Consider the following 24,274-nt stretch of genomic DNA (forward strand, 5'->3'; position numbering starts at 1 on the left):
AGCCCCCCAGCTCCCACCTCTCCATCAGATGGCCTGGTCCCAGCCCCTCCACCCACCTCTCCATACGGATGGCTTCCGTCCGCCGCAGCTTCTCCTCCCAGGTCTCGTTGAGCTCAGCGATGATCTTTTCTGTCTCCTGGGAAGGGAGACAGAAAAGAGTGAGGTCAGGGTGGGGGGCAGGCAGTGCACAGAGGCTTGGGTGCCAGGCAAAGGGGAGATGAGTAGCCAGGGCCTGACACCCCAATTCTGGTCCATCTAGGCAGCACAAAGTCTGAAAGATCAAGGTGAAGGGCTGAGGGTCAGCGTGTGCAAAGGAGGCACGTCTGTCCTGTGGACAGAGAACAGCAGGGAGGCCGACTACACCTGGAAGAGAAACAAGTGCACGTCGAGATGCCGAGTTGCTGGTTCCGAGGCTCAGGTATCCCCTGACCGCAGAGAGATGGATGACGCATCCCATTTCCGCGCCGTCTCCCCTCTCCCTTCCCGGCCCCCAGCCACGGTGGGACCCCCACGTCCTTGGTGGAATCCCACACCGCATGTGGAACCCAACACTCTGCTGGCCCCCCAGCACAAGGGGGCCTACGCCCCAGGGTGACCGCACGCCCCCTCATCAGCCCGGGTCTGGCCCCTGCGCCTTTGTCCCCTGAGTCCCTTCAGCCCCCATGGTCTGGGCTCACCGTCCAGTGCTCACAGCCGGCACCAAGTACCCATCTGCTGAAGGAAGCCAGTAACCAGAACCCTACAAGCAGCTCACCTATGGCCAGCCGGGGGGTGGGTGGCCATGCCGGGGCGGGTGCAATCATGGAGACCCAGGAGGCGGTGCAGAGGCCCTGGGACGTCCGCCCACCCTGGTCAGCAGATGGGCCCTGCGATCCTGTACAAGGAGCACTGGGTCCCTGGGCGGGCACCAGCGGGTCTGAGGCCAGGATGCAGCCACGCCCCCTGGCACCACTCAAGCTGCCTCTGACCCTCTGCCTGCGACCGTCCGAGAGGAGGGGTCTTGGGCCCCATGCCCACCGCCCGAGCCTGGCCCTACCTCACCTTCAGCCTTTCGATGGCCTCCTCACTGCCCGGGGCAAACAAGATGCGCTCGTGCAGGCTGGACACGGAGGCGGCGCGGCTGGACAGGGCCGAGAGTGAGGACGAGGGGCTCATGCCCACCAGGGCGTTGGTCACTGTGGAGAGATTGTCAGGGGCTGGGTTCAGCTCCACCCCGCCACGGTTACGGTTATTGTTCTCAAGGTCGGACACGTCTATGGGAGGAAGGGGGGCAGACAGACGGGAGGAGAGAAAAGAAAGACCAAGTTGGGAAAAAGCAGGAGATGGGTGGGAGGAAAGCAGCACACGAGGACCAGGAGCTGGGCGCCCAGGCGAGCGCATGCGAGGCCACCCCCCTCCCCCGCCCGTGCCTCTGCTCCCCTACCCACTCACCAAGGCCCCTGCCCTCCCGCCCACTGCCCCCTGCTGTCCCCACCCGGCGGCGCCCTGAACCCAGGCCCTGATGCTCATCCGCACCTACTCCACCACCCCAGGCGCCCACTGCGACCCCGAGCTGCGGGGGCCGGGCTGCACTGTCGACCCCACTGAGCGCCCTGGCAGAAAGTGAGCTGTGGGACCTCCAAGGGGGGTCCCGCTCCTCCACTTCACACACTGCTCTGAGACCCCCACGGCTGGGAGGCGGGGGCTGTGACACCCCCTGGGGCGGGAGGTGCCCGGGCCCCTCCCGGCAGAAGCAGACACACGGCAGAGCAGCGGCGAACGCAGGGCAGCATGGGGTGCCGGGGCAGCCAAGGGCAGCCTGTGGCTCTTGGGTGGGGAGGGGTCACCCAGCTGCTCTCCTGCCCAGGGCCAGCGGGAGATGCAGGCCGGAGAGGCCTGGCAGCAGACTCCTGGCATTTCCAAGGGAGGGGGCTTGGGCTGGGTGAGGTCAAGGGAGGCTGGGACAGAGCCAGCCACCAAGCTGTCCTGGCCTCTGTGCTGATGTTCAGCGTTTCCCAGGCCTCTAGAAACATGGGGGTCAGAGCCTGACCTCAGCCATGCTCAGCCTCAAGAGGCCTTGGCTGCCCTGGGCCTCCCTGTTGCCTTAGTTGCCCAGCGGACATGGGGGTGAGCCAGGAGCACAGCCCGCAGGGCGGGTGAGCAAGAGGACACTGGTCCTCCAGCCCCAAGGAGGGGAAGGCTGCAGAGAGGGTGCGGCCGCCCCGTGCTGCCCTATGCCCGCGGGCCGGCGGAAGCGGGGTGCACAGAGAGCAGGGGATACACACATCTGGGTCCTCCGGGCACAGTGCTGGCTGCGGGGCAGGCGTGGGAGAGACAGAAACAGAAGACCAGGTTTGCCTCCAGAGGGCGCGTCCCAGGCCGGGCCTCAGGCAGGGCGGTGGTCCTCGGCGGGAGCGGGGCGGCCCGGCACCTCCAGCCCACGCCGCTTCCAGGAAAGCCGTTGCTGGCTTGCTCAGGCCAGCCGCAAACCCGAACACACAGCCCGCCAGGTCCCTCCAGGACCTTGGCCCCCCCAACCCAGAGGCTACTCAGCCCTAGAACCCGCAGCAGAGCCTGGGCCTTGGGCCAGAAGGGCCGCCGTCGGTGGGTGGTGGTCCCAGGAAGGAGCCGGGGCCGCAGCCCCACTGCCCCACTGCCCTGCAGGGACAGGCAGGCACAGACACTCACTGTCAGTGATGTCGCCCAGACCCTGGGCGTAGAGCAGGTCCCGCAGCCGCGTCACCTCGTCCTTCAGCTCTCGGATCAGCTTGTTGTTGGGGTCCTCGTTGATGACGGCGTTGCAGCGAATCTGCTTGGCCCGGTCAGCGTACCTGGGAGGCAAGGGGCACTGGGGGCTGTGCGCCTGGCGGCCGAGGGCACCTGGAGCCCCGCCTGCACCCACCTGCAGGGGCACCAGCCTACAGGGGCTCAGCACTTGGGGAAACCAAGGCCCCAGGGTGCACAGAGCAGTCTAACCTGCACCCCAGCCCTATGTATTCCCGGCCAGGAGGCGAGAATGCCCAGCCAGGCCGCTGAGCAGCACCCTGGCCAGCGGGACCTGCAGACACGCCTCTCTCCGGGGGCTCATTAAAGACCCCCGGTGGCTCCATGGCCACTCAGCCCAGAGCACTGCTCTCCTGGCTTCGTTTCGGGGGCCCGGGGCCACTTGAGCCCACAAGTGACAGGACACACCAAGAGGCCCATGAAGTCCTGGGGGCCCTGACAGCCACTGGAAGCCTCGAGGGGCCCAGCGGAGCCGGCCCCCTGTGGAGGCACCTGGAGGGTCCACTCCTGCCCACCCCCAGCCCTCTCGGGACACACCTCAGGGTGCTCAGCGTCTCGTCATAGTTGATGTCCGCAGGGCTCAGCGCCGCTACCATTGCGGTCCTGGAGTTCCCGCCTATGGGAAGAGACCCAGTGGTCCCCGCTGAGGGTCAGCCCCACCCACCCGTCCCATCTCCCACCCTCCTGGTGCCCCCCACAACAGGCCACTGGGAGGGAGCAGACAGCAGGGGGCCGGCCTCCCTCCCAAGCCAGGCACCTGGCTTGGTTGTCTTCTACATGAAAAAATGTTTTTCTCACATTTGGGGTCATGTTACAACAAGAAGCCACCCCTGTCCGTATGACAAAGAGGCACGTTGCGGGGGTTTACGGCATTTACTAGTGTTTCTGTCCAATAGAGATTTCACTTTGGTCCCTGTCATCTGGGATGTGTTTCCCATCAGACTCCCGGCCTGGGTTTCCCAGATGCGGTGTGAAGAAATCGCCCTGACTGTGTTCTCCTCTGGGCAGTGGGTCCTGTCGGGCCAGGGCTGGGCAGCCCCAGGACTGCTCCTCGTCCTGCCCTTGCTGGGGCTCTGGACACACCGACCCCAGGGACCTGTGTCCTGGGGCTGCGTTCTCAGGGTGCGGCCCCCCCAGGGACTACAGGCTGACAGTGTGAAGGATTAGGGGTGCAATGCCCACCCTGGGGCAGGGCCTGGGTGTGGCCCCGGGGGAGAGGCCAGGTGACAGGACACACACTCCTGCGACTCTCGTATCCACCCCCTGCCGGGGGGGCGGGCACTTACTCCCGTCTCCCACCTGCCCTCTGCTCCACCAGGAGGCCTGGCGCTGTACCCAATGCGCCCCACACCAGAGACCAGCCAGGCTGCTTCTGGGGGTCAGGGTCACGGCTCTTGGTAGCCATGCAGCCAAGGAAGGCCCCAGAGCCCCAGCCATCCGCAACCACCTGGGACTCAGCTTACCCTTCTGGACATCAGTCCCCCCAGCCCCCACACCCTGCTGTAAGGATAGGCAGAGAGGACCCCAAGGCCATTTTGGGAGGAACACATGGGTGTTGGGGTGTCTCAGACTCCATCTCCCTCTCACTGGCTCAGAGCTCAGCTGGAGGGAAGGGCGGGGAAGCAAGGCAGCTCTGGACAGCCAGCAGGTCACAGATAGGGGGAGGCAAGTCTCTGTGACGGTCAGGGCGCCACCGCCCCAAGCCGGGGGCACCGACAAGGGGGCTGCCGGTCTGCGGCCCCGAGGGCCACCTCCCCCTAGCCGGGTGGCGTAAACCCACCGCTGACATCGCCCTGGTCCCCCGGGAGGAGTCCCCAGTCTCGCCGCTCAGCCAGGGAAGGATGGGCGCCCTCCGAGACAGAGTGGGGGTGAAGGTGGCACCCCGCGGGTGTCAGATCCCAGGCCGGGTGAGTCCTCACCTAGGTTTTCGCGGAGGAGCCAGGTCAGCACCGAGTCTCTGTAGGGAATGAAGTCTGTCTTCTTCTTCTTCTTGTTCTGTGGGGGACAGGGGTCCAAGGTCAGCCTCGAGCCCACCTGAGGTGGGGTCAGGCCGGCACGCACGGGATGCGCAGGCCCTCATGGCCTCTCCCCCAGAGCCTGGGCGCCCTCGCTGGGACTGGAAGTGAGGACCTGCCAGCACGTTCCTCAGCCTCCCCCTTGTCTGTCCCAGGCCCCTCAGGAGCCACACAGACATGGGCTGCTGCTCTTCAGGCCCTGAGGGGAGCCTGCAGGACGGAGAGCCCTGCAAGGCCTGGCTGTGGGGCGGGGGTTCCTGAGCGGGTTTGAGAGCGTCGGCCCAGGGAGGCCTTCCTTTGCAAGCTTGGTGGTGACAGAGTCGATGTCCACCTTGTGTTTCTATTACTCACTCCTCAAGGGGGAATCTCCACTGCCTTTGTCAGACTCGTTCCCACAGTTCATGCCCCCTGGTCACGCTGTCACCCCGTGAGGGCGCCTAGCTGGCGGCTCCCTCACAGGCTCTTCCCTCGGCTCCGTCGGCGTAGCCCAAGCACCTCAGCCCCGGAACCTTCACCCCCCTGACCCTCACTGTCCTGCCTGCCACCCGGCCACCCCCGCCAGCTGCTCCCTACGTGGCAGCCCAAGGGCGCGTCCAGATGCCGCCAGGCTTCACCAGCCCACAGCCAACCTGTGGCTACCTCCCACCATGTCCCAGCCAGCCGCTTCCTGATGCCACTGGGGAGCAGGTCAGGCCGGGCCCTCGGGCCTCATTACCTGCGGGCACCCACGCTCCTGCGTCCAGGGCTGACCCTCAACTGGCTCCTCAAAACCATGTTGCTCAGCTCCGGGAAGCCACCACGGCGCCTGACAGTCCCGCCCTCGGCGATGCGCGCGGCTCCCCACGAGGCTCCTCCCGCTCCGCTCCTGAGCTACTCGCCAGCTCACCACGCAGCTCTCCAGTTTCTCACCGAAGCTCCGCACCTCTTCACAGAGTCTCTCGTGTTTCCCCAAACAGCTTGTTACCATTTGTCACGGGGTCCCTCACTGCTCCTCACAACCCCCACGGGTCACTCACACACGTCCACCCATCTTCTCACGCATCCCCACACAACCCCTCACACAGTTCCTCTCCTAACTCACCACAAGCTGCACGCACACGTCCCTCACACCATCTCGCACACTCCTTTCACATCTCAGCTCCCCAGAGTCCACACGATCCCTCACAACTTTGCTCGCAGTTCCCACACGCTCCTCACACCTTCGTACACCGCCGCCCTCGCCGGCCCTCGCGCTGCTCCCAACACCGTGCCACAGGGCTGCCAGCGGCCTGAGCCGCTCCAGCTCTCCCAGCGCCTCGCACCTCCTCACGTGTCTCCGCACAAAGCGGGTCCCATCCAGTCCCTCTCACGGGCTCCATGGTTCTCAGAGCCCCTCCCCAACAGTTCCCGCTGAGCCGCAGCCTCACGCGCTTCCTCACACAGCTTCACACACCGTGCCCGACTCCAGCTCTGCACACACCTCCCACACACACTCGCTCGGACTCCCCGGAGCCCCCCGTCTCCTCACCGGGTCGTGTGCTTCTGCCCCCGACACGGCCCCCATTCACCCACAGTGCTTCAGCAGTTGCGCTGCGTTGCCTCACGCTTCTCCACAGGCCCTGACAGCCGCCCAGAGCCTCTCAGTTCCTCACAGCCGTTCACACCGTCCCGTTTCCCGCTCTCTCACCCCCTCAGAGCCCCTCGCAGCCCACTTCTGGGTCGCCTGCCACGGCACACGCCTCCTCTCACGGCTCCTCACACACATCCTTGCTTCTCTAGGTGCTGGGCTCCTGTGCCCCAGCAAGGATTCTGCTCCCCAAGCGCCTCCCACACCGTCACGGTCCACATTAAAGGCACTGAGAAGGCCTGCAGCCAAGGAGTCACTGTCTTCTGATAACTCAGGGGACCCCCGGCTGACATCTCATCCTCTCCTGCTCCTCCCGCCATCCTCCCCTGCATGAGGTAGAGGATCTACCATGCTGCAGACCACCTGAAATTCTCCCCTCCCTGACGAGTCCCTGACCTACGCAGCTGGGCTCGTTCCTCTCAGATGCTCGTGTGGCCCCTCTCCTGCCTTCTCACGAGTCCTAAGCCAGTGCCCTCCCCTCACACTAACCAAGCTCTTCCCGGCTCACGCCTCAGGCCTCAGGGCTGCACAGCTGCACAGTCGCACTGCCCGCCCGCTCGGCTCCTCCACGACCCGCAGGCCCCGGCCCTGGGGCCACCTCTCCCGTGACGCCCCCCAGGCCACACCGCCAAGAGGCTACCACTCGGATCACGCTCACAGCCCAGCCCCGTCCTTTACGAGACTCATCCCTGTTAGTTCACAGTGATCTCCTAGTCTCCTGCCGCCTCTCATCCACCCCGCAGCCTGCCCTCCGCTCACGGGCCCGGCCCAGCTCCGAGCAGGACTGCTGTGGCCTGGGCTCCCACAGCCTCCCCTTCCCCACCAAAGGCTGAGACCTTCCCCCAGAAGAGGAGAAGCGCTGCTTACCTTGTTGGGCCCCGAATCCTGCAAAAGCAAAGACAGAGCCTGAGGACAGAGCTCTGGGCCTGGGGCGGAGGCCCCAGCTCTGCCCACACCCCCTAGCACCCCACTGCTGCCTGTCATGACCGCCGGCCCTTGCTCTGCCCTCAGCCCTCAGAGCAGGATGGAGCAGAATCTGAGTCCACACCCCCACAGATCCTCCACCAGGCCGAGCCCTCACTCAAGGGTCTCAGCTCCTCCTGCCGGGCGGCCTCGGGGGCACCCAGGGTCAGAGCACCCGGAGCCCAGGGCCACCCTCAGGGCCCGTGAGGGAGATGGCACGTCCCAGTCTCACAGGCTCCAGGGAACGACAGGGTCCCGGCTCCACCTCCAGCCGGGGACTCCGTCCCCACACTCTGAGGCTTTTCTGTGGGCCCAGCCCCACAGCACGGACAGGGCCAGGACAAGGGGCTGCTCCCAGCGTCCCCCACCCCCACCCCATCCCCTGGGCGGCAGCACCCGGGGCCCGCTTACCATCTCAGCCAGCGCAGAGATGACCTTGCCCAGGGTGGTCAGGGACTTGTTGATGTTGGCTCCCTCCTGCATGGGGATGACGTGGCCGGGTGTCGGGTGGGCCCTCGCTCCCGTGGGACCCCGACCTGAGCTGAGCTGCCCTGATGGAGGCCCAGCGCCCAGCCCCCTGGCCTGGGGGACCTGTGAACCCTCCTGCCCTCCCCATCCCATGATGGCAGGACCAAAGGGGGTGCAGGAAACCAACTCCCCTTCCCTCCACCCTTTGTGGCCGCCCCCACTGGGTGTCGGTCCATCTTCCTCGGAGCTGCTGTCTCCCCCCCTCCGCGGACCACCCGGGTGTCAGGCCCCCTGGGCAGTCAGTGGTGGTAGGTGCGGACCCTCGTGGGGGCGGCCCTACCTTCAGGCGCGTGCCCTTGGCCCCCGTGGAGTCGGCCCGTTCACTCCCAGCCAGGTCCACCAGGCTGATTTTGCTCACCTGTGAGGACACGGGCGTCACACACAGGAGCTGCGATGCCCAATGGGGCCCGTCCCCCCGGGTGCGGCCTGCAGGGCCCACCCTTCACGCCAGTGTCGTCCACCGTCAGCTCTTCCTGCTCTGCCATGCGAGCCCACTGCCCGGGGAGGCTGCGCCCCGCCCCTCGCCCCCGGCGCCCCACTGCCCCCTGCGTGCTGGCTGCTCTTCACCCACACGTCACCGTCACTGCCACCCACTCCACAGGCCAGGCTCACTGTACGGTGGGATTTGAACCCAGCTCCGGCAGCCCGTCTGCCACTGGTCAGCTGCCCTGTGGGGGCGCGGCTGCTCCAGCAATGGGTAGGGGCCCCAGCACCCGCCCAGCCTGGGCAGGCCGCCACATGATCCTGGGGGAAGCCCACAGAAGCTGCAGGCAGGACCCCCCAAGTGCCCAGAGCCTGAGGGGCGGGAGCGGCAGGCAGCCCGTAGCCAGACCGGCTCAGGCCCAGTTCTGCACTCCTGCCCTTCCAGGCCCCCGGAGGACGGCAGGCCGAGGCGAGCCCGGCATCTTCAAGGACCGAGGGGCCCTTCTGCCGACTGTCCTGGGAACAGGATCTGGATGGCAGGGTGGGGCGTGGGGGCCGTCAGAGAAAACAGGGCGCTCAGGGTCAGGGTGCCCGCCCTGCCGCCCCTTCCGGCACCCACAGTCTGCATGTCTGGCAGAGGCCCCAGGAGGCAAGGCCCCTGTCCTGGCCCACTCACAAGGCCAGAGCGCGTGGGAGAGGCCTCTGGGGCGGGGTGCAGCGGGCAGCTCAGCACAAGCTTTCCTTTGTGCTCACAGATGCCAGTGCCCACAGTCAGGGGGTGCCGCAGCCTGCACCACGGCCCACGGTCAGCCTGTGATGGGCACCCACTCAACCCGAGGCCCTCAACTCTACCCTGGGAGGGCCCTGAGGCGTCCCCGGGCAGCGGGGCTGCCCTGCGCTGCAGCCCAGGGGACACCCTTCCCAGGCCCCGTGGGCTCCGCCATAACTGCCTGGCGGGAGGCTACTCTAAGGTCACGGCCCCTCAGTTGAGTCCCCCCACTCCCAGGTGGCACCCAAGGCCGAGATGAGGGGGCCTCTCAGGCCTGGCCGCCTCTCCCCGCGGCCCAAGCTGGGCCGTGGACTGTCAGCACCCCGTGAAGGCACCGCCTACACCTTGCAGGCTGATACCCAGCTTGGCCTACTCGCCCACCTGACCGGCCGCCCCGCCCCACCCCACCCTCACAGCCGGCTCACTTTCTCTGTGGTGATGTTGGTCTCCGCGTCATGGCGCTTCTGCGTGAAGATGATGTTGAACACGGCATGGGAGCGGCTGCTGGTCTCGTTCATGTTCGTGGCCGCCACCGTCCTGGGGAACAGAAGCCACATACGGTCACTTGGCGCCCCACGGTCGGATGTGAGGGCTGCTGGTGGTGCCAGCCTGCTTGCCGAGGACATGAGACGTCTGCCGGGGCCGTCCTGTCAGAGCTCGGACAGAGCCCACGCCATCTGCCCACCTCGGCCAGGGTGGCTCTTGCAGCCCCCAGCTCAAGCCTGGCACTCGGGGTGCCATGACTGGGGGGTGGTCTCTCGGCTTCCAGGGGTTCAGCAGAGCCCAGCTATTGCTCACTCAATGCCTGGGGCAGTGGTCTGTGGGCAGTGGCGCGGAAAGGCCCCCAGGAAGGGAAAGAAGGGTCCACCGTCACACCCCACGCCAGTCGCTCCAGGAGAAGGCCTGAGACTGCCTGACCAGAGGCCAGTGTTGGACCCAATGCCACTGACATGCAGAGCCCCTGGAAGCCCAAAGGCTGGGCTCACTGCCGGACAGCTCCCTGCACAGAGAGGTCCCTGCCGACCGAGTGCTGGGTGTCGCCTACAGACCCAGTCTTCCTCACCCTCCCGGGAGCCCCTGGGTAGCAGATGGGCGGCTGTTGCCATGACAACCAGGGCAGACCCTCCTGGACTGGGAGGTCCAGGGCATTGCAGCCACAGAGACCAATAGCTTGTGGCTGCCAGTGCCTTGAGGCTGGCCCTCTCCACACACCCCGAGAAGGCAGAGCTGGGCCTCACAGCCTGGCCCCACCCAGGGCAGCCATCGCCAGACCCTCTAGGAGGAGCAGACCCATATAAGTGAAGGCGTCCCCAGCACTGGGCGAGCTGGAGGTCCCTCGCAGGCTGGCATGTGCCCTAAATGGCCTTAGGCCCAACAGGGGCCCCGGACAGCCCCCATGGGGACACCAACAGGCATCCCAAGGCCCAGTCTCCCTCGAAGAGACTTGAGGCTGCGCTTGTGGTGGGGTGGGCAGGGAGGGTGGGTGCGTCACCCGCACACACCGGGCCTTGTTCCCTGAGTCCATGAGGTCTTGGATGTCATTGTAGGAGGTGACCGCCAGCTTGGACAGGTCCTCCACGTAGGGACCCAGCAGCGGGTGCTCCCGCACACGCAGGTTGCCCTTGTTCTTGGGGTTCAGGAGGTCACGGACACGCTCGCAGTAAATCTCCATGTAGCTGACCTGCAGGACAGAGTTGACATCAGGGACCCCCGAGGTGGGCGAGGCAGGGTACAGCATGTACCCAAGTCACCTGCTGGGACCAGGGCCCCTCCTGGAATGTGTAAGCAGAGGTATCAGGCCACCCCCACCTGCCTGGCCCTGCCCACCCACAGCCATGCTGCCGGCTGGCCCAAGGAGGCCACACTGGGGCCACCTTGGCCACAGCCCAGCCCAAGCCATGCAGCCCCGAGTAGCTGCTCAATAAACACCATGGAGATAACACTGCCCCTTCCAGTGTCCAGCGTGGAGCGGGCATATTTGCAACATACATGCAAGAATGACAAGATAAGGGCACAGACCAGTGGGAGGACTGGCTTTAGGTCAGAAAAGGCACGCTCCAAGGGACAGGCCGTGGGGAGGCCTACCTCCACAGAGTAGGACATGTTATCGTTGGTAGTGTCGTTGATGCGGGAGAAGAGGTCCTCACAGAGCTGCCGGGATAGAGGATACAGTCAGACGTGAGGCTGGGCTGTCCCCAGAGCCTTGCTTCTCCAGGTGCTGGGCTCCTGCGCCCCAGCAAGGATTCTGCTCCCCAAGTGCCTCCCACACCCTCACAGTCCACATTAAAGGCACTGAGAAGGCCTGCAGCCAAGGAGTCACTGTCTTCTGATAACTCAGGGGACCCCCGGCTGACATCTCATCCTCTCCTGCTCCTCCCGCCATCCTCCCCTGCATGAGGTAGAGGATCTACCATGCTGCAGACCACCTGAAATTCTCCCCTCCCTGACGAGTCCAGTACTGACCAGGTCAGATTTGGAGACCTGCCTAGTGGGCACCTCCTGTCCTGAGCACCTCTCCCTGCCTGGACCACCAGCCCTCACAGCTCTCCCCAGGAAAAGCTGCCCCCACCAGCAGTTGTCCCAGCCTCCCTGTCACGGGTGTGACCGCGGTGGGCGCTGGCCAGGGCTGGGCAGCTCCTGCAGCTCCCCATCCACGGACCTTGGTCTTCAACCTTCACATGCTGCCTCCTGCCCAGGCCCTACCCTCCTCCTGGTTTACCTTCCTTCCTGGTCCCTGCTCTCCGGGGGGCCCTGTTCCGCCTTCCCCAGGCCTCACCCAGGCCCCGCCCAGGCCCCGCCCTCCCCGGGCATCGCCCCGCCCGATGCCCCGCCCACCCAGCTTCTGACCACACCCCATCTGCGCAGCTTTCTTTAGGCCCCGCCCCACTCCAGGCCCCTCCCCAGCCCGCTTCAGACCACACCCCATCTGCGCAGCCCTCCGCAGGCCCCGCCCCAGGCCCCGCCCCGCCGCCGCGTGCCTGCGGGATGATGCCCTGCTGGTCTTTCTCCTGCTTGCCCATCATGGTGTAGGACTTGCCAGCCCCAGTCTGTCCGTAGGCGAAGATGCAGACATTGTAGCCTTCGAAGGCGTGCTGCAGCATCTCCTCGCCGATGTCGCGGTACACCTGCTTCTGGGAGGCGTAGTTGATGTCTTCTGGCTGCAGGGGGAGAGGGGAGCAGCTGCAGGAGGCTGGGGTGCCGAGCTCTCCGCCCGCCAGGTTCACTGGGCGCCCACATCGCACCAGAGGCCTCCGGGGCCAAGGCCAGGGCGGTGGGGAGGACACCTGCCCGCCCACCCCCTCACAGGACACCTGGAGAGGGGAAAGAATCTGGGAGGGGGGCGGCTTCCTGAGGGAGCGGTAGGAGGAGCCATCAGGCTAGGGCCGGACAGACTGGACGAGCATTTCAGCAGAGGGAACAGCATGTGCAAAGGCTGGGAAGTGGGAGTACGCGACGTGGTGCCTGAAACCGAGCTTGGTGTGGCGGCCGTGGAGTGACAAGATGGGGCTGGAGAGGTGGCAGGGTAGGGGCTCATGGGCTGGGCTCTCGCCCTTGGACACTGTTCTGAAGACAGTGGTCTCTTTAGGCAGGCCTGGGGGTCACCCTGACTGTGGGAGAGGAGGGGCTGGAAGGTGAAATGGGGAGCCCTGGGACCAGGCTCTCAGAGATGTGACCCAAGGTGGGCCCCTGGCCCAGGGGCACAGGGCCTGGATGCCTTTTGGGATGCAGGAGGCTGGGGGATGCAGGGCTGGACAGGATGGAGGAGGTGGGCAGTGAAAAGCCCAGAGGCCTCCCAGGCTCCCAGGGGGAGTGGAGTGGAGGGCGTGGGCAGGCCAGTGTCAGGGGGGTGGGCTCAGCTTCGGACACTGAGCTTGGGATGTCTGGGGAAGAGGAGAGGCTGGTGGGCAAGTGGACGTACAGCTCAGACCCTGGGAAACTGCCCCTGGTGGGCTGACAGCCCCTGGTCCCTGTCACAGCAGGGGACAGTGCCCCTGGCACCTGCACTATGACCTTTCACACACAAGGCAACAGAGGAAAGCAGGCCCCTCCCCACGGGCCTCCACCTAGGCCCACACCTCCCTCATCGGCCCTGCAGGGGACCGCGTGGGCCCCTCATCCCACCGCCTCAGAGAGGTCAAGGGACTGGCGGACGGCCACACAGCAAGCGGGGCAGAACTGGCTCACCCCCCCCGGAGCCCCAGCCCTGGGCTTACCGACGTGTGTGACCAGTAAGAGTAGTCGAAGCTGAAGCTTTTGGGTGTCTCCTTGGGCTGCTTGGGGTTGACAATGGCTGCAGGGAGAGAGACAGACATAACGCTTAGTGCTGCCCTGCAGGGACACACTGACCCTGGACATGCCCGAGAGGAACCCCACGGCAGGGAGGCAGGGTCCTCAGAGGCCTCTAGCCTCAGAGAATCCAGCCCCCTACCCCGAAGTGGGCAGGGACGAGGCAGATAATCCTCTGTCAACAAGGCAGTGCAGAGCGGTCCCTCCGTGCAGGCACCGGGCTGGAGTGCAAGCCCACGGCCCATCCCCTCCTCCTGGGTCCACACTCTGCTCGCCTCGCCAGCCCTGGCCTCTCACGTCTGTTCTGCATACACATGCCCTAGGAGGCCCGGAAGACCGTCAGTCACAGCCGCGTCCTCGCTTTTGGGGCCCATCACGCTTGTGTGCTTGTCCACGTCCAGGGCATGCTGGCTGTCCCTCTGCGGGGACACCATGCGTTCCTGTTCCTGCAGGGCCTGCGTGTCCACTCTTGGGGGCCGTGGGGCTGTCTTCAGCTCAGCTCCCCCCAATCCCCCTCCTCCACCAGCCACACCTGGGCCGGCAGGAGGCAGCTCTCACGAAATATTGGTTCATCAAGTGACAAGCAACACTGCTGGCAGGCCTGCTGAGGCCTGTGTCCAGCCCAAGGCCAAAGCACCCCAGGGATCCCACGCCCTGGATGGGCCTTAGGTCCCAGGGCCTGGGCTTGGCCGGCAGCACGTCTGCTGTGTCTGGGCAGCAGGCACTGAGGCTCCTGGGACACTGTCTTAACCCCAATGCCTGTGTTGATAGAGGACCCCAGGAACCCCTGAGAGCCCACCTGGCCGGGGACAGACGCCTCCCTGGGGCTTTACCTCCACCAGGAACTCGGGCCATCCTGGTGGGAGAGGGCTCCAGGCCACTCCCCGCCACGGCATCCCCCGAGGAGCATGGCACCCTCCTCCCCGTACTTGGAGGTGCGGGCCACGCTGCCCACCCCTCGGGCCAGCTTTCTTCAGCTGCTGGGGGCTGGGGCCCTCGCCCTCCTGAGCTCCAGGACCCCACACCCTGCCCCACCAGCCCGGGTCCTGGGTGACCTATAACTCTCAGTGAGAGAGCAAACCACACCCCTGCGGCAGGCTGAGTTACGTCCCTCAGAATTCACACATCACTGAGTCTTGACCCCCCTCAGAATTCATACATGGAGTCCTGACTCCACGACTCGGGATGTGACCTTATTTGGAGACAGGATCCTGGCAGGTGGGACTGGTAAGGAGGAGGTCGTGCTGGGGTTGGACGGGCCCTGATCCCACGGGGCTGGCGTCCTTTTTCTAAGGGCAATGTGACACAGACACGCGGGTGGGGAAGGCTGTGTGAAGATGGAGGTGGAGACTGGGACAGCGCTTCTCCAAGCCAGGAGACACCAGCATCTCCAGAAACTGCCACAGGCGAGAGCCATGAAGAAGGCTGAGCGCCAGGGAAGTGGTGCTTTTGACCTGTGGTGTTGGACAAGACTCTTGAGAGTCCCTGGACTCCAAGGAGATCAAGCCAGTCAATCCTAAAGGAAATCAACACTGAATATTCCTTGGAAGGACTGATGCTGAAGCTCCAATCCTTTGGCCACCTGATGCAAAGAGCTGACTCATTAGTAAAGACCCTGATGCTGGGAAAGACTGAAGGCAGGAGGACAAGGGGACAACAGAGGGTGAGATGGTTGGATGGCATCACCAACTCAATGGACATGAGTTTGAGCAAACTCTGGGAGATGGTGATGGACAGGGAGGCCTGGTGTGCTGCGGTCCATGGGGTCACAAAGAGCCGGACATGACTGAGCAGCTGATCAACAAGAAAAAGAGGTGAGAGAGGTGAGGAGTAGCTTCTCCTCCCCTCACAGGGAGCACCTTGATGTCCCAGCCGGTGCCTCCTTGATCCGGGACTCAACAGCCTCAGGACCTGTTGTATAAGCCGCCCTGTCTGCTGCACTGGGACCTGCACCCCAACCCTGGCCACCCTGGCCTTGACCGGCTCAGCAGGCAGGCCCCCTGCTGTGCACTCCGGAAGGTCTTGCTCACGGCCCAGGTGTTGCCAGAAGCCTGGTCCCTGTGGCTGACCCGGCTCCAGGCCCCAGGCCCTGGGTTTGAGGGGTTCTAGGTGATGGCTCAGTACCCTGGGGAGGCTGGCAGGAGGGAGCAGGTGGCTGACCATCACAGCCCTTTCTTTGGAGCCGAAAGGGGGTCACGTCATCCATGTTGCCTCCAGGAGCGAGGCTGAGAGGAGACCTAGCTGCCCGGGTTGCAGCTCCTGCTGGACGTGGGGATGTGGCTGCCGGAACCTCAGCACAGATAATGCCGGCGCCGTGGAAACGACAATCACAGTGCCCCCTGAGCGCACACAGGCCCCGGCACCCACCAGCGCCCCAGCTCGGCCCACCCTGTCGCCCCACCCCGCCCAGCCCCCTCTCCTTCGCCGACCACAACCCCTGTCCCCCTGGTGCTGATGCTGTCCGGGCGCTGGGGTATCTGCCTGCACTGGGACCCCCAGCCGCCCTAGGGACAGGGCACAGACATGCTCAAGGAAGCTCCAGTGGGCAGGGGACAGCCTGTTGCCAGGGTCAGTGAGTGGGGAGTGGGCCTCAAGAAGAGCCCGCCAGGGAGACCAGCGGGCAGAGCTGCTCTGGCTCCCGACCTGCTGACACCTGCCCCTCCCACTGGCACAGAGTCCGTGGTGTGACTGTGACCCCACCCTGTTCGGACCCCAGGGTCGTCTGGTGTCCCCATCACAGACGGTCCTGGGCTCCAGAGGGGACTGCCCTCCCCAGGGTCCAGCCCTGGTCTGCTCTCCACTGACGCCTCTGAGCCCTCACCAGGGCAACCTCCCTGGGCCAGGGGGACACAGCAGCACCGACCCGGCAACACCGTGTGGCCTTGTGTCTCCTCCTCCTGAGGCCCTGAGGAGGGGTCGGGGCCTGGGCTTGTCGGGGACTCAGCACCTCGGCCCCTGCTGCGGGCACGCGGGGGACAAAGACAGGCGCCCGGGGCGGGAACAGCAGGGCAGGGGCTGAGCCAGGACGAGCCGCTTTCTCAGACTCTGAAGGCCCCACGTGCCAGGAGCAGCCTCTGCTCCTTCTAGGAGCGTGTGCTCAACACTGAGGAGTTCTGTGAGTCTGTGGTTAAACCCCGGGGGGCTTGGAACCGACAGGGGGACAGTATTTACACCACAGCAATGGGCAGAGGGTGTGTGTGACAGTGCGTGTGTGTGCGTGCGCGCGTGAGGGGCTAGTTTAGCGACAGGCCACTGCTCACCACCTGCGAGATTTAGAAAGTGGCCTCACTGAGATGGAGTCAGAAACATCCGTGTCAGGGGTCCAGGGACTTTCTCTCAGCATCGGGCTCATGTCAGGAGGCCCTCCAGGTAGCAGGAGGGGTCATCCTGCCCAGCAAGGCCCCCACGCCCCCAGCAAGGCCCTCACGAGGCTCTGCCAGCCATGGCCCTTGTCCCTGGCCCATCTAGTTCCACGTCTGTGTCCCCACAGGAACGTCACCCCCAGGGCAGTGAGGGCCTCGGTCCTGCTCCCCAGGCCTGATGTTGGGGCTGCTGACCAGGGCCCCACATCTGACACCATGTGTCCGATTTACAGGCCCACAGCCGTGTCACCACCTCCTGGCCACACCCATGCTCCCTTCTGTGGGCTCCCAGGCCCAGCCTCACTCTATCTGGAGCCCAGAACATTCTAGAATAGTGATGGCAAGTGGGGCCGACTTCTCTGAGGACTTGGGTATTGAGAATGCACGCGAGCTGCTGGTCAACAAGGGCCTTTGTGCAGCTAGCAGGGTCTGTGTGGGCAGGGGAGGCCGTCAGGGGGGATGGACCTTCCAGAACAGCAGTCCATTTCCTGAAACACACAGCAGGCCCAGCTAGCCAGGGTCCAGCCTTGCAGGCAGGAAGGCCAGGCTGGGTGAGGGCCTGTGGGGCCTTGCAGGGCTGGAGGGCCTGGCCTTGAAGGCATCCACCCCGCACAAGCACTGGCCTGGGTTGAACAGCGTCCTCCCCAAATTCATGTCCACTGGAACCTCAGAATGCGACCTAAGACCTTACAGAAATAGGGTCCCTGCTGTAACAACTTCTTCAGCCTCAAGGGAGCCAGACTGGACAGACCGCCACCCACATGGGGCCAAGCTGGAGATATAAGAGGTCCAGGTCCTGGACAGACCCTCTGCCTGCATGGGGGCAGTAGCTGGACAAGACCTCAGCTTCCTGAGGAGGACGCCCAGAAGTGTGTCCCGTATTAACAGGTCCCAGAGAGCTGGGCCCTGTTCCTGCTGCCCACAGTGGGCACCCGCTCACCAACGCCCCTTCGCAGCTTCTGTGCCCCAACAGTGCAACCAAGGACCACCTCCCAGGTAAGCTCTCGGCACCCGAACCCTCACCTCAGCTCTTCTTCCAGGCAGCTGGTAGAGACAACCGCACTCATGAGAGTCACTATGAGCCCCCGATGCAGCTGGGTGCCATGTTCAGCAGGGCCCCCTCGCAGGCTCCCACTGGGGCCTCTAAAACATGCCCCAGGGCTCCCGCAAAGACCTCCAGCCCAGATCCCCCTTCCACAGAGTGCAGTGGCGCCGCAGGACACCCCCAGGACAGGACACCCCCAGCCGTGCCCGCATCCTCAGCCCTCACAGCCCTGGGAGGCAGCCGGCTCCCGCCCCGAGTGCGCCTCCCCTGGGGCAGACCTTCCCTCCAACACTGCGGATGACAGAAGTTGACCCCCACCCCTCCCCAGCCCAGGGCTCCCCACGCTCCTCCCACAACCTGAGGACCACTGGGTGCAGGTTCCACCACGGGGCTGCGGGCGACAGCTCCAGGCGCAAGCTGCCCGCTGAGCCTGCCAACCACACAGCCGGGGGAGAACGGCCACTTCCCGCCTGACACCAGGCGTGGGGCTGGGCTCCTGATCAGCAGGAGGTGACCCAAACACTGGTTCCACTTCCGGGGCCCCAAACACGCCTGCTGGTCCCCAGTGTGAGAAGCAAAGATGCCTGCTCTAGGGGTTGGGGCGAGGGGCCTCCAGGTGTCAGCAACACCCTGCTTCTCAGTTTGGGTGGGGCTGAGTGCTTCCCAGAAGCACATACTCTGTCCCCATCCCCAGGAGCACATGCCCCGTCCCCTCTCCCCGGGAGCACGCTCCCTGGGAGCGTGGAGAAACGGGGAGATGAGAAGTCAAGAACCTTGTGTCCTGGGCTGAAAAGTACCCTCTGCAAATTCACATCTGCCACGAACCTCAGAATGGGAGAAACAGGGTTTCTGAAGATGTATGTAGCTGTTGAAATGAGGTCACACAGGATCGGGGCTGCTCCTAAGTCCAGCGGTCAGTGTCTGTACGAGGCCAGCAAAGACCCAGACACGCAAGGGAAAAGCCCCATGAGGACGCAGCAGGGGGAGGGGCGTGCAGGCCGCAAAGACCCAGACACGCAGGGGAAAAGCCCCGTGAGGACGCAGCAGGGGGAGGGGCGTGCAGGCGTGGCCATCGGCGGAGGCCACGAGAGGCAGGCAGAGTCCTCCTCCGGCACCGCCACCTGGAGGCCGGCCCTGTCAGCACCTCGGGTTTGAACTCTGGCCCCAGCGACTGAGAGAACATACTTCTGCGCTTTTAAGCCACCCGATTTGTGGCCTCTGTTCCTGCAGCCCCAGGAAACCATGCACCTGTGGCCAAGGGGGCCCGGGCCGCGCAGTACTCACTGGTGGTGCTCCCCGACATCTGGATGATGCACTTGGACTCGCGGCTCATCTCCCGGGAGTTGAAGGGGCGGACGCGCACCGCCACCTTCACCGAGGCCCCGGCCATCTCTGCGGCCTCTGTGGGTCACTCCTGGCAGTGGTGGGAGCCCCGGCGAGCAGGGGAGACACCTTGGAGAAAAGGGAGATGTGAGTTAGAAACAGTATCCAGAAAGGTGGAGCAGGCGTTTCTGGCAATGGAACCCTCTCTGGTCCAGCCCCGGTGACACCAACTTGGATGACCAGTCCAGGAGGAGGAGGAACAGAGCGGGCGGCTGCGGGTGAGAAAGGCCTTGAGTTTTAGGAAAGACAGTCAATGGGATGAGAGGAGCCTGAGAAAGCGGCAGCCTAACAAGTACTCTTGCCTGGAAAATCCCATGGACGGAGGAGCCTGGTGGGCTGCAGTCCATGGGGTCGCAAAGTGTCGGACACGACTGAGCGACTTCACTTTCACTTTTCACTCTCATGCATTGGAGAAGGAAATGGCAGCCCACTCCAGTGTTCTTGCCTGGAGAATCCCAGGGACGGGGGAGCCTGGTGGGCTGCCATCTATGGGGTCACACAGAGTCAGACACAACTGAAGTGACTTAGCAGCAGCAGCAACAAGAAGCAGCTAATTCACTCCAGGACCCGGAAGGATTCCAGGTGCCTCTGGAGGTCACTGATTGAGTGGGACTGCCCAAAGGGACTTAGTGAAATGCACATGGGGGAGCACCACGCGAAGAAAAGACAGGGTCGGCGAGCTGAGGACTGGGCGAAAACCACCAAAAGGCAGGGCTTCACTAGTGGCACGGGGTGCCGGGACCGCAGCCGCCAGTGCAGGAGACCACAGGCAACGTCCTTGCCCACAGCCTCAGAGGGAGCCAGCCTGCTGACTGACCCCTTGGTCAGGGACATCCAGCCTCCACACTCGGAGACAATACACCTCTGTTGTCTAAGCCTTCGGTCTGTGCTACTTTGTGACAGCAGCTGTTAGCTCCAGCAGAGTAAGAAGACCCTGAGACCCCCACCCCCACCAGCGAACATCCAGGACATGCCCCCACCCCAACCCCACCGCCCCCACCAGGCAGGAGGCCAGAGGGTGCCCTCAGGGAGACTGAGGCTCTGCAGCCTGGGGCTCTGAGGGCCAGCTGAAGGTGGATGTGAAGAGCCCAGTGAGATGGCTGGCAGGGGGACACCAGCCTCCCGCTCCTGCTGCGGGGCTAGCGTGCTGGCCGCCAGGGGAGGCTGAGCAGGATCACACCCTCTATCGAGACACACAGAGACTAAAACGAAGAGGGGAGCACAGTAGGAAGAGATGAGGCAGGGAAGTGTCAGTCGTGTCTGAGTCTCCTCGGACTGCAGCCCTCCAGGCAAGAATACTGGAGTGGGTTGCCATTTCTTCCTCCAGCGGATCATCGAGACGCAGGGATGGAACCCAGGTCTCCTGCATTGCAGGCAGATTCTTTACCTTCTGAGCCACAAATTTTAAACACTTTGTAATTCATATTCTCAGAAAGAAAAGTTATCCATGAGCAAGTGAAGGACACTATTTTTTAAAGGAACTCTTAATGAGTAAGAAAGAGGTTTTGGAAATTAAGAATATGAAAACAGACCTTTAAAAGTAAATAAAAAGCTTGGAAATACAATTAAGTAATTTTCCATGCAAAAAGAGAAATAAAATTTGAGGATCAATGAAAAGAAACTGTTAAAGAAATAATTCAAGAAAACTTCCCAGCACTGCCAGTCATGAGTTTCCAAATTCAGAGGTCTACCTACCCCACCTGCTATAAAAGGTCATAAACCACAGCAAATGGTGAACTTTCAAGAGTTCTGGGCTAAAGGGAAGATTCCACAGAGAAAGGCAGGCCACAGAGGAGGGAGACTCAGAATGGCACCAACACCTCATGGACAGTGGAGGAAGAAATACTTTCAGATTGCTGAGGAACAGCAGCAATATTCAGCCTAGAACTCTGACCTCAGGCAAACCACAGCCGGGGGAGGGTGAAAGGGAGACCCAGGAAGACTCTGGAAGAGGTGGGAACCTGTGCTCCACACGTGAGGAAGACGTGGGTGAGGTCCTAGCCAGAGGACGGTGAAGGGGGTCCAGGAGGGCCCTGGGGCTACCTGGAGGGGGACACCCCCATTCAGAGGGCAGTGGAGGGGACCCACCCAGGGGCAAGACAGCACTGCAAGGCCGGAAGGGTCTCCCATGCAGAGAAGCGTCCATCCGAGGGTTTGATCAGAGATCAGTGATGAACCCAGGCATCAGCTGTCAGTTATTTCTGATAACATCATCTACAAGAAGGAAACTGTAGGCACTTCCCTGATGGTCCAGAGGGAAAGAATCCGCTTTCTGGTGCAGGGGATGAGGGTTTGATCCCTGGTAAGAGAACTAAGATCTCACAGGCCACATGGCAACTAAGCCCGAGCACAGCTAGAGACTCCCTGAGCCCCGAGGAAGATCCGAGTGATAAACGAGATAAGCCCCGAGGAAGATCCGCGTGATAAACGAGGTCCACATACAGCACCCAAGACCCGCCTCAGCAGACTGATGCATATTAAAAACAACAGAACACAAGCAGAGTGCACTCGAGCAGCAGGAGAGACTGCTCACCAGTCCTGCTGTTGTAAACAACACACTGTACTAATCAACTCACAGGAAGCACGGCAGGAAGACGGAGAGAGGTGTCGACGGTGCAGACAAGCTGACTGTCCCAGAGGGGGGCTAAATGGAGCAGACAGACCAGGACACAAGGACTCCAGGGTCGGGGGCACGGGCGGGGCTGCTTCTCACGGAGAGCCCCCCAGCCCCCACGGAGCTTGATGCCGCATCCGCAGTGTGTCGCTTTGGTAATATTTTAGGAACAAACAGGAGAGAAAAGCCAGAAAGGAAACTGAGGTTTGGAGACCCACGGTGAGACCCGGCTGGGGGCCAACGCCTGAGGAAGGAGGGCGGGGGCACGGCCAGTGTCGGCCGCCCCCCGGGCGTGAATGCGAAGCTGGCTGTCACGTGCACTTGCGGGTCACACTCACACGGAGCAGGCAGTCCTCCCGGGGACGCGGGCCCCGGGCAGGCTCCTAGCTAGGTCTGTGCCAGCTCGACAGGGCTGACCCACCCTGGGCTGGAAGCCCACAGGCAGGAGGTGAGTAGACGGAACAGCGCCCGAGACTCGGATGAGGTGGAAGGGCAGGCAGGTGGGGCTTGGTTTCCAGGCTGAAGAGGTGGGGACCCGGACAGAAGCAAGGCCTGTATGTGGCAGTGGGGCCCAACTGATGCCCCACCCTTCCCCTTTGGGAGGGTGCCCACGGACATCCACTCTCCCCCCGACACGGGGCAGCTCCCAGACTCCCAGGAGGGGGCTCTGGGGCAGGGCAGGACCTGCACACAGGGCACCTGCTTTCCCCCGTCCCTCCCCCTCCCAGGGGGGGCCTGGAGACCAGCAAGGACAAGTGAGCTCTGTCCAGTACAGCGGGCTGAGTCCCACTCCCCTCCACGCCACGGTCAGGGTGAGGGTATGTCCAAGGGGAGCGGCCCGGAGCCCTGAAAGGCCAGGAGACAGGGGGTGTGGTGAGGTGTCACCCCCAGTTCCAAGGCAGTGCCACACGGGGCAGAGTGTCCCTGAAGACAGCAGCCTAGTCACTGGCACGGGGCCGGCTCGTGACGCTGGGCACGAAGAGCCTCAGCCACACCTGGCAGAAAGGCAAAATCCACGGGAACCAAGTGTGCCCCAAGGCACCTCTGCAGAGCTATTTCACCTCTTCCCGAGCTCCTCGAGCCCCGACAGTGCCCCTGCCCTGGAAGCCCCCGAGGGAGGCCAGTGCCCAGAGCTGCCCCCAGGCAGCCTCAGCAGTGTAGAAGGAAGAGGGTCGGGCAGACACAGGCCATCAGGGACCACAGGGGGCCGGTCCTAGGGGACTCAGCCCAGCCTGGAACATCCCTGGGACTCCTCCCCAGAGCCCGAGTCCAGACGCCAGCCCGCATGAGAGCCAGAATGAGTCCTCACCTGCGACGGGGGCAGTGACCGGCTGGGCTCTCTGCAAGTGAAAACGACCCCCACATGGCCGGCCTTTAAGTCACCAACAGGACTAGGGCATTCACAGCAGGCTGTCTGTGCGCACCCTCCCCGGGGCGCCCGCCGGCAGCCACGATTTGGTGTGGTCTCCAAGCCAGTAGGAAAGGGGGCGATTTACTCAGCAAACCGAAAGGGTGGAGTAGACTGTCCTAACCAACAGGACAGACGTCTGCACAATGCCGCCTGTCCTAACTCGTGTAGATCCCAGGGTCGAGTCCCAAGGCCACGCCCAGGGTGGAATCACGCACATCACAGCGATTCGGTGCAGGCCTGGGGTCGGGGCACGTCCTGGTCCTGCCTTTATCCCAGCTGTGTGACTCAGCCCCTGGGCCTCAGTTTACCCATCTGCACCATGACCAGGTTGAGGAGGTTGACCCCAAAGTGATTCTGCTCTGGGGTCCCGGACCTCCAGAGAGAGTGACTTCCCCAGGGCTGCAGGGAGAGGCAGTGGCCAAGTCACTTGGAATAAGCCAAATGGGGAACAGCTTCCCTAGTGGGGGAAAAAAATGCATGATTTTTCATGCATTATTAAAACAAAATGTAGGTAGATCACTTAGCACAAGGCCTGGCATATGGCAGGAATGAAACAGAAAGCTGATAAAAATTTCTAGTAAGTAGGAGCTTTTCCTTCCCCAGGGCTGCAGGGCAGTAGCCGATGCCATCATTGCTCCCCCACTGGGACTTGGGGCTGAGGAGGGGCTCCCGGCAAAGGGGAGGGGGCAGGCTAAGGAAAGCGAGCTACTGGTCATGGCAACGGCCGGAAGCTCCAGGAAACAGGCAGCCCGGAGTTCTGGGGGCTCCTCCTCATCACTGTTGTTCAGTTGTTCAATTGCCAGGGCTCCCCTACTACTGTCTGAAATGAACTTGATGCCCGTTAAGTCCTGAGCCTCCTGTCACCAGAGGCATCCAAGTAGAGCAGAGCGTCCGTGACACCTCCGCTTCTGAAAAGATCTGCTTCAGCCTTCCCTGTAATCATCACCCTCTGGACAGTCTGACCAAAAGACACCCTTCCAGGATGGGGGGCGCCTCTGTGCACAGATCCAGGACCAAGAGCAGCAGGGGCTGCAGAGACCCAGGTGCCCCTCTCTCTACAGACGGGGGAGGGCACGGGCAGGGCTGGGGTCAATCCTGCAAACTC

At 63.5% G+C, this 24,274-nt stretch overlaps 1 protein-coding gene across 12 annotated transcripts in view; it reads right to left on the reverse strand.

The window, feature by feature from the left end:
• The window catches only part of KIF1A (kinesin family member 1A), a 66,479-nt gene extending 47,271 nt beyond the window's left edge, over positions 1-19,208 (reverse strand). For 4 of the 12 annotated variants that reach the window (XM_040232016.1, XM_040232015.1, XM_040232010.1 and 1 more), the window contains exons 1-15: positions 19,046-19,208; positions 13,282-13,358; positions 12,046-12,225; positions 11,153-11,218; positions 10,570-10,748; positions 9,493-9,604; positions 8,156-8,233; positions 7,759-7,824; positions 7,252-7,269; positions 4,683-4,758; positions 3,301-3,379; positions 2,668-2,810; positions 2,265-2,291; positions 1,042-1,175; positions 57-136 (exon numbers count right to left, since the gene is read on the reverse strand). In XM_040232016.1, coding sequence (XP_040087950.1) covers positions 57-136; positions 1,042-1,175; positions 2,265-2,291; positions 2,668-2,810; positions 3,301-3,379; positions 4,683-4,758; positions 7,252-7,269; positions 7,759-7,824; positions 8,156-8,233; positions 9,493-9,604; positions 10,570-10,748; positions 11,153-11,218; positions 12,046-12,225; positions 13,282-13,358; positions 19,046-19,151 — 1,421 coding nt within the window. In that variant the 5' untranslated portion in view covers positions 19,152-19,208. Of the gene's footprint in view, positions 1-56; positions 137-1,041; positions 1,254-2,264; positions 2,292-2,667; positions 2,811-3,300; positions 3,380-4,682; positions 4,759-7,251; positions 7,270-7,758; positions 7,825-8,155; positions 8,234-9,492; positions 9,605-10,569; positions 10,749-11,152; positions 11,219-12,045; positions 12,226-13,281; positions 13,359-19,045 lie in introns of all 12 variants that reach the window. The other 8 variants (XM_040232014.1, XM_040232013.1, XM_040232008.1 and 5 more) reach the window with 2 other exon arrangements.
• Positions 19,209-24,274: the final 5,066 nt, after the last annotated feature.

The sequence above is a fragment of the Oryx dammah genome, unplaced genomic scaffold (genome assembly GCF_014754425.2).
Source record: "Oryx dammah isolate SB20612 unplaced genomic scaffold, SCBI_Odam_1.1 HiC_scaffold_28, whole genome shotgun sequence".
Taxonomy (NCBI): domain Eukaryota; kingdom Metazoa; phylum Chordata; class Mammalia; order Artiodactyla; family Bovidae; genus Oryx; species Oryx dammah.